We start from the raw sequence: 9,756 nt of genomic DNA on the forward strand, positions 1-9,756 counted from the left end.
CGGCGGAATGTTCCCTGTACTGACTCTTTTAAACTATCCACAGAGATAAAGATAGCACCAGAAATCACAGTCAGAGAGATACCTGGGGTAGCATCAGCACCATCAATTTGGGGTTGAACTAAAATGGATAAGGAGTTAACCTCATACTCCACCTCAAACTCGGTACCACTATCACCATAACCAGCTGCTGCAAATATGAGATAGCACGATACCCTACTGAACCACACCACACACATACTGGGCACCTCTAATCCCGTACGTAAACCCCGATCGAACAAACTAATCCAGTATCTACTCAACAACCAAGTACCAGAGAGCATGCATAAGACTCTCCCTAACAAGGTCCAATTTGCTATTCCTGTAACACCGTTCTGCAATGGTGTTATCCCATAGGTAGGATGCCACAAAATACCTAAAACACAGAACATAACAAATCCACAAAATGAACTATTCAAATGTAGCCAACTAACCATCTTACCATACAAGTGATCATGAGTTTCAATGCGAAGCTCACACCCGTGTTTAAACCCAAACACACAATGCTTGTCTTCCTCAAGGTAGGCATCCCTGACACTTGTAAGACGATTCTTAATGGACAATTTCAGCCCTCTACTTTCACCCATATGACCATGCCTATCATAAATTGTCATCTCTTGGTGACAAGTAGAAGCACTAACTGCAGAACTAAGCAGTGTAACACCCTAAAAGACATACAGGGATTTCACCTTGACACCCTTAAGTATCAAATTTGAACCCTTAAAGAAACTCACTTCCCCATTGCTAAACTCACCCTTGAGCCCCAAATCATCTAAGGTCCCAAGCGATATCAAGTTCTTCTCCAATGCAAGAACATGTCTCACCTAAGTCAAAGTAACCCTTCTCCCATCACTAGTCCGAAGTCTCATGGAACCAATACCTACTACTTCATATGGAGTACCGTTAGCAATCGTAACTGAAGCCCCAAAACAAGACTCATAAGTATCAAACCAATCCCGACGAGGACTCATATGGAATGAACTACCAGAATCAAGAATCCAGCTATCAAACAAATCACTAGACTCAACACAACTAATCAATGCTAAATCTTCCTTCGAATCATAGCTCTTGTTCTGTTTACTTTCGAATACTATGGCATAAGATTTATTCTTTAATTCTGGACATTTAGACCTAAAATGTTTTGGTTCCTGACAGTGATAACATATTATGGTCTTAGTGTTGCTAGACCCATCTCTACTATTACAAGTATCCGACGTAGCACTGTTACTATTGTTAGACCCCTTATTCTTTTTAGAATTTCTACCCGACCTAACAACTAACCCACTGCCATAATTCTCATTATTACCTGTCGTCTTTTGACGCAACTCCCTAGTATAAAGTGCTGCCTTCACTTCTTCTAGGGTCAACGAGTCTTTGCCAACCACAAAAGACTCCACAAAGTTCTCATAACTATTCGATAGAGAAACAAGCAATATTAACGCTGCATCCTCATCATCTATCTTAACTTCTAAATTACGCAAATCTAGTAAAATAGAATTAAGATTTTCTAGATGATCCCTTAATGGCGTACCTGACTGCATCCTAAGGCTAAACAACCGCTGTTTCAGTAGCAATTTGTTGGTTAAAGATTTTTTCATGTACAGTGATTCGAATTTTAACCATAATTCTGCGGCCGTCTCCTGATCAGCAACCTTCGTGATGATATGATCATCAAGACTTAGTAAGATGGTAGAATGAGCTTTCTCTTCCATCACTACTAACTGTTCATCAGTCCATCCATCTCCAGATCCCAACGTAGATGCCGCACTCTTTGGGATCAACGGACGCCAAATCTGCAACTGCTTTAATAACGCCTTCATCTTAATCTGCCATAGCCCAAAGCTATTCTTTCCATTAAATTTCTCAATCCTTATTGTAGAATCTCCTACCATTGTTTCCTTCAAAAACGCTTCTTAGGATTAAACCTGAGCTCTGATACCAATTGTAGTGCGACAGCGGAAGCAAAGATTGAAAACAATAATGAAACAATAAAGATTGAAACAAACAATAAAGAAAATCACACCGAGAAATTAACGTGGTTCACTATCAACGTGATAGCTACATCCACCGGCACCGAGAATAAACTTTTCACTATAAACCGGGAGATTACAAGATGAACTCGAGAAACCACAACAATGGCTCTCCAAGATTTTTCTCTCTTAGTTTTCCTCACTTTGTGTTTTGCATTGCGTCTTTTTCTAATTCTAATTACATGGGGCCTTTATATAGTATACCTCATAATAAAAAGAAATTAGGGTTAAGAAAATACAAAAAACCGTCAAAGACTAAGAGTAACCGGCCAAAAACGTGCCAAGAAACCACCATTACGCGAGCCGTGTAAAACTACGCGAGCCGCGAATCAGAGGCAGAACACACTCCGCGTCCCGCGGAGTTCTCCGCGCCCCGCGGACCTTCCTCTGCCTGGCAACTTGTTCGAGTCACTATATTTCAACATTAATTAAACAACTCGCATTCAACCAATCTAAGGAGTTAGAACGATAATAGGTTAGAAGTGGGCAGAGCCACACTTTTTGGGGCTCATCTTTCTACCTTTACTCAAAATGGTCTTCTAGAGAGCTAGGGGTGACTAACAAAGATCTAAAGTTCACCATTGAAATTTAAAACAAAAACATCTAATCATTTAAATCAAACAAGACTTGATCAGATTAAACCTTAGTGAAAAGGAGTTTCTCAACACATTCAATTCTACATTAGCTCATACTCCTCATTCTTTCTTCCTCCAACTCACACTCCTTATTGCCTACTTATTGTTCTGAATAATTTCACTTATTTTATTTCTTTTAAACTTATTATGAATATTATACTTTTAAACAATAATAATTAAATAATAAGAGGATTGTTCATACTAAAAAGTTGGATTACTTTTAAACTTATTGCCCACTTATTGTTCTAAATAATCCTACTTATTGTAGGTATTTACTAGTTGTTACATTCACTTTTTCTTCTTCTTCCTTATGCTTTTTTATTGGTCTATCGCTACTCCCCTTTAGTGGTAGGTATGTGGTAAGTGGTGCTGTCAGTAAAAAGATACAAAAGTTAAATTACTTAGAAATAATTAATAATAGAAATTATTCACAACAAATATGTTAGAGTATATAACATATTCTGGGGCTTCAACCATCAGCTTAAGCTGATGGTTGAAGCCCCAGGATATATTATATACTCTAACAAAATAAATAATAGATAAAATTATTCCTGAAATTTTCTCCATATTTTTATAAAAAATATACAAGACCTACTCTAAAATATTATTAAATAATAAATATATACACCAAATATATGAGACGGATAATTTAAAAGTAAAGTTTGATTGTGGGACAAGCTGGATAAGCAAAGAGCAGCATCACACGTCGTACAAGGCTTAGGCTTCTAAATTTTTAATCATGCTAAGCTTTTACACAACCTTACAAATACTAAACGCTACATTTTTTAAAATTAAGAGAGCCTCTCATCTTATTATTATGTATACTTACAAAAAGATAAAGGTAAAGGTAAGGATACTTTTAGTATCTCAACAAGGCAAGATTTGAATGGGATTTTTTTTTTTTCCTGAAAGATGCGGACAAATCATACTTGTTCACTCCGAAAGGGTGTAAAGAGAAATGCGCACAGTTAAGTTTTCCCCTACTAATAACTGGGCCCAGTAAAAATCAAACTCCAAACCACTCAAAAAGTTTATATGTTCCACTGGAATCATACAAATTATTATTATCTATACTTACAAACCACTCAAATGACACAAGTCTATATGGTCCAAGCACCAGACCTATACTTTTTTCAAAAAGTTTTTACATAAAATAGAGAGACTGTCTTATTATGAGATTGTCTAAAAATGAGATGAGTTTATATAATTAGTTTATTTCTCTAATTAATCATAAGATTGTAAATAATTACTTTAAGGTTATAAGTGATTATTCTAAGAGGATAAAAAGTGATCACTTTAAGAAAATAACGGTCCGTTTGGTTAACGGTTTTAATTGTTGGTTAAATAATTTATAGTGCAAAATTTCATGATATGTACCATGTCATTCCCATGGTAACGAAAGTTTGATCATAAAAAGTTTTTGCGTTCACAATTTTTTATTATCACCTAATACCAGTATATCACATGTTCACGTAGTAATGCATTAAAATGAATTTTGTGAAGAAAACGAGATTATTGAAGGAGAATAAGCATGTTCATTAAATTTTTCAAGAGATCTTCCTTCCAAAATGATATCGCCATAAGATTATCTCATTTAAAAATTTATGAATGGATAAATATAGATATCCATTTTTAACAACAAAAAAAAAATTCGCAAAAGCAAAATAAGCTCTAATTTATTTTTATATAACTTGTTTAAATATACCTACTTTATATAAACTTAATAGTCATCATCTAAATCTTGAAATATAAATTTGTATTGGTTACAATTTTTCATTGCAAAAGTTATGCACAAACTTTAGAATTACATATAAAAACTGAAAATGAAGATATTAATACTTCTATCAACGCTCAATTTTGTCGTAAAATTTTAAAGTAATACCACAATAACAAATTATTTAACTTTTATACATAATCCTAATAAATATATGTATCAAAACATCATAACAATACTTATTTAACCCTTTCAACTCCGATCATGATGATAATGATTAAACAAAACTATAAAAGTAGCAAGAGTATTTAATTAAAGACTGATGATTATTAGCTGGTGGATGACTGTAGAAGTAACTTCTTCAAAAAGAACTTATTCATAATAATAGATTCTTTTAAAGTAACTTCTTTAAAAAGAACTTATTCATAATAATAGATCGTTTTAACCAACTAACTTGCGAAATACTATCATTAAATATAGTTTAATTACAAATTATAATTATCATATATCAATAATTAAATTGTTTATTAATTTATTTTACTAGATACTCTCGATAAAATATGACAAGCGTAAAGATATCTATTCGGGTTATTGGGTCAATTTCGGGTTCAGTTATTTATGATCGGTTCAAGATCAAGTGTTATATCCACAGTGGTTTGAAGTCGAATTCGATTAAAAGACAGATAAATATTTAATTATCGGGTCTATTTTGAAGACTTTAAAGGTTGTTGTTTGAATGGTTCCCGAAAAAGACCTCCATCTCCAACGAATCATATACATTTCAAAATACTCTTATCAAATTCTCTCGTCCTAATTCCTTGTCAACAAACAACAACAATATCAAAATCAATTAACTCTTTTTTGAAAAATCATAAATCATAAATCGTAAATCTAGGGTTTCAATTTCAATATTAATTCCCAAATCGCTCTTCTCCTAATCCTTGAACAAGTTTTTCCAAATTTCCCTCGCTTTCTCCCTCTCTCTTCTCCTCGAGAGAGAGAATAGAGAACAGGGAATTGCAATCCTCTATTTTTCTCTCTAAACCTTTCCTCCATTAAAATGTTACTAGATTTTTCACTTAAATCGTTGTGACAATTCAAATTATTATTTTTCAGGTACGCGATTTCATTTTCACTGATAATTTGATTCCACGTTCTTTCTTTTGAATTCGTCAATTTTTTTCCATATTCGCCATTTTTTATTGGGCTCAGGAGCTCAAGTTTATTTATTTTTTTGTCAATTTTGCTTGTTTAGAGCTTTGATTGATTAAGGTATTGTTAATTTATGACATTATAGTTGTATATAGATACTTTCGCTTGCTTGAATGTTATATTTTGTTGAAATTTTTTTCATATTTTTGGCTTATATTTTGATATTATAGGAGTTCGATTAACGTCGACGATATAGGAAATTGCTGATTTGGCACATTAGAGGTGTTTAGCGTTTTGATTGATTTTACATTTAGGTTTTTGCGAGGAGAAATTTGGCTGAATTTCCAAATTGAGTTTATGCATTCAGAATTTGGTTAGATTCTGATATATGGACAAGGATATTTTGTCTTTCCCTTCCAAGAGCCTTGAACAATGCTGTGATTGTGGATGTAGTTGTTCTCTCACAGTGAACGCTTCGTCAAATGGGGCTTGGATACGTTCTGTTAAGAGGAAATATGATGAATTTGGGAAAAGTGGTCGTTACTATATCCCCGGCCTTGAAATATTTCCTGTTGCACGTGTTAGGATTGAAAATGAGTGTAAATTGTTGCGAGAGACAGTCGGCAGCCAACAGGCAACTATTCAGGAGTTATGTTTGGAATTGGAAGAGGAGAGAAATGCTGCTTCCTCAGCTGCTAATGAGACCATGTCCATGATTTTGAGGTTGCAGAATGAGAAGGCAGAGGTATTAATGGAAGCTCGGCAGTTTAAACGTTTTGCTGAGGAGAAAATGTCACATGATGCTCAAGAGATTTCTGCTTTGGAAGAGGTGCTATATAAAAAAGAACAGTCCATTCAGTCCCTAACATTTGAAATTCAAGCTTATAAGCACAGGATGATGAGCTATGGCTTGTCGGAATCTGAGGCCAAGGGAATCAAGGGGAGTTATAGTCGAAACCCAAGTTTCTCCAGTGACTTGGACTCTTCCATGTGTGCTTATCCTCAACTAAGGTGTGATATGTATGAATCTCAAGAGCAATTAGAACTTGACGATGATGTGGACTTTGAAAAGTATCCATTCGGCGAGATTCCAGGAGGTCAAGATCTGAAGAGTTTGGAATACAGAATCAACCAAATGGAAGGAACTCCTCGTGGTGATCAGATGAATGCGGACTTCGGCTCTAGAAATGTTTTAGAGAAGGTTGTCATTGGTCAGTCTCCAAGACGGTCGAGACAGTCGAGGAGGTTTTCCACTGATAACCCTACTTCACTATTGGGTTTTGCTAGAGATATGGGACCAGATCATACAATGGATTCTCCTAGGTTTGGTACTAGTTTCAAAAGGATGGATTGTGTAGCTGAGGAATTGAGAAAAACAGATGGTGCATCTGATTTTGAAGATGACATGTGTGATAGAGTTTATACTATTGATTCTATTCATCATGGGGCACCTTATAATAACTGTATGGATCCCAAAGCTGCTGCAAAGTTTGGTGATGACTATTTATCTTCACCAAAATCAATTGACCGTGGAGACTTGGGAGATCCTGATGTAAAGAAGCTTTCCATGAGACTTCAGGCTCTTGAGGCTGATAGAGAATCAATGAGGCAGACAATTATGTCAATGCAGACCGATAAAGCACAATTTATGTTACTTAGAGAAATTGCTCAGCATTTGTGCAGAGATATGGCACCTGCAAGTTGCATGCCTGTTCAGAAGCCATATATTTCTAGGAGCTTTTCCATCATGGCAGTGTTTAAGGTAAATTTAAGTGCATAAAACTACTTTGCTTTGTTTTATACATAGTTGTATGATTATATGATGTATGCACTAAACCCTATTAGATGAGTATTATTCTTTTCTGCATAAAATGAAAGATTGTTGTGTGATTATGGCTGATGGCTTCTTGTGCTCTAGTTTATCACTCCCCCCTGCTGGTTAGAATCTTTTTTTTGTTAAAATCTTTGATCACCTTGGATATATTTGACTTGATGATGAGAAGACTACAATTGTGAGATTCAAAACTCTACATAATAGGAGATACTATGCAAGTTCCTATTGCATACAATAGCATTAATTTTCCTTGTGCATTCTGAAGACACTACTTTTAGGATTTAGGATTGTATTATTTCATGCCGCTCGTAACTAAAAACTTTTTATGTAGTCATGGTTGATCAATTTTTGTGTTTTAGTTTATCATTTACCCCCTCAGCTGGTTCAAATATTTTGGTTAAGAGTATCTCTGAACACCTTGGAATTTGTATGTACTCCATTGGTTTCTTTATATTCTTTGCTTTTTGACTTTTATGGTCGAATACTTAAATGTGGTCAACGTTGCCTATGTATATCTAAAATGTATCTTTAGTTGTGTACTTGTGTTATGTAAGTGTTATTATGTATTATCAATTTGTCTCAATATGTATCTTCATTAAACAAACTACTCAAACTTACGTCAACATATGGCTATAGACTGTAATTGTCAAAAGTTTTTTGATCATAAAAGTTCAGTGCCAGGAAGAAAAAGCTGAAGGTGTTTTTGACTTGTCGATTCATAGGACTCTTGTTCATCTGTTCACAGTTTCATTGCATGTACACGGGTTGTGACACTACACAAGCTCTTATTGCTGCTCGGAATATAATCCTATAAACTTTTTCCATGGACACTTTTTCTTTTATACTCCATCTTCTCTTCATTATTGCCTTCGGTGAGTTGTGTAACATGTTTGTTTTTGTTGGATTTTCTGCATGCATGTATTGCTTTCAGTAGATTCTTGGTTCATGCAGCATACCCTGTATGTTGGAGTTAAGGCTTTGTCGTTTTTGTTGTTCTAAGCATGTTTAATCTATATTACTTTCTTTATAATTTGTACAGGTCGTGTTTAACGTTTTCCCTGTTTTTCAGTGGATTCTATCCGTTTTTTGGAGAAAGAGAGCACGTCAAAGCAAGTAAGTTCTCAGTTCTTTAAATATAGGTGGTTGGTTCAACAATGTTTCATCATCCAAGTGCCATTTAATAGCTTCCACCTAGGCAGGGTTTGTGTAGATGGATGTACACATTCATATCATTGCTATTTTTGACATCAAAAAATTTGTTTCTAATTGGCTTGTGGTTTTGTTTACTCCCGCATAAATTCATCACCTTTTAGATATCTTGAAATACCTTTTTGGACTGCTTTTTATTTAAAAATACAATCTTATGTTTTTTCTATATATATCAAGAAATATTTGATTTCTCGTAAGGCTGTACGACACATGATTATCTGTTACATATTGGATGTATTTGGTAAATGGTTTTTTAATTTGACTTTTGGGTTTTGGTTGGTCAAATAGCTTAAAAAAAAAAAGGTGTTTGATTTATTTATGGCTTTTATACCAACTAAAAAGCTGGCTTTAAGCCAAAACTTAAAAGCAACCTTGAGTAGCTTGTTCATTGGTTTTCGGTCTTTTGACCTATTCTTTACAAAACATATCTGTAATAGCTAGCTTAAACAGCTAGCAAATCAACCAATACTTTCAGCCAGTAAAATCAACCAACAATTTTTGCCAACAGCTCTAGTGAACAACAATTTTGTGAAAACAATACCCATTACATCTACTTCTATAATACTCCCTCTTACAGATGGTCTTCATTTGTTTGCTATAGGTTGCATCTACATTTTTACATTGAATGATTATACTTCTCTTATCTTACTCGACCACATATGCAAATTTTCTGGAAATTTGCAGGTATATGTTTGAACAAACAGCTGATAATATGGGTCTGCGAATGTTGTTGGATAAAAGTCCGCGCTCCAAACCCTGGAGATGTGTCTCGAAAACACAAGTTAAGAAAGCCGAGATAACAAACTAGTTGCTAGTTTTCATTACAGCTGCTTTTCCGAGCTTGTGTTTAGATAAATATTTGTTTCTGGGTTTATGGAAATATATTTTGTGCATTGTTATTCATGATTCATTTTCTTCTTCTTATGCCCCTTCAGAAGTTTGGGGTATCATTATGTGAAGTTGGTTCATCAATTTGTGAGAAGTATATAGAAAGTGTGCAGCTTGAATAGTATCTTTTTGAGGGAAGTGTTTTTACAAAATACACGTCATGTATAGTCGAGATTTTTGTATGACTACGTTGAATCACTGCTCATTTTTTACGATCAGAGTAAAGAATGAAATAATATAACACTCTTTTTTTTTGCA

At 34.5% G+C, this 9,756-nt stretch overlaps 1 protein-coding gene across 4 annotated transcripts; it reads left to right on the forward strand.

Annotated features, from left to right (window-relative positions):
• The first annotated feature begins 5,184 nt into the window (after positions 1-5,184).
• On the forward strand, positions 5,185-9,756 carry LOC130800488 (myosin-binding protein 7-like). Of its 4 annotated transcripts, none has more exons than XM_057664054.1 (4): positions 5,185-5,531; positions 5,798-7,329; positions 8,441-8,514; positions 9,295-9,756. In XM_057664054.1, exons 2-4 carry the CDS (start codon positions 5,956-5,958, stop codon positions 9,416-9,418), a joined length of 1,572 nt encoding a protein of 523 aa, XP_057520037.1. In that variant the 5' UTR covers positions 5,185-5,531; positions 5,798-5,955; the 3' UTR covers positions 9,419-9,756. The 4 variants fall into 4 exon arrangements, with proteins under 4 accessions (XP_057520037.1, XP_057520039.1, XP_057520038.1 ...); XM_057664056.1 differs by having other exon boundaries at positions 8,471-8,514; XM_057664055.1 differs by having other exon boundaries at positions 5,882-7,329.

Source organism: Amaranthus tricolor, chromosome 14 (genome assembly GCF_026212465.1).
Source record: "Amaranthus tricolor cultivar Red isolate AtriRed21 chromosome 14, ASM2621246v1, whole genome shotgun sequence".
Taxonomy (NCBI): Eukaryota; Viridiplantae; Streptophyta; class Magnoliopsida; order Caryophyllales; family Amaranthaceae; genus Amaranthus; species Amaranthus tricolor.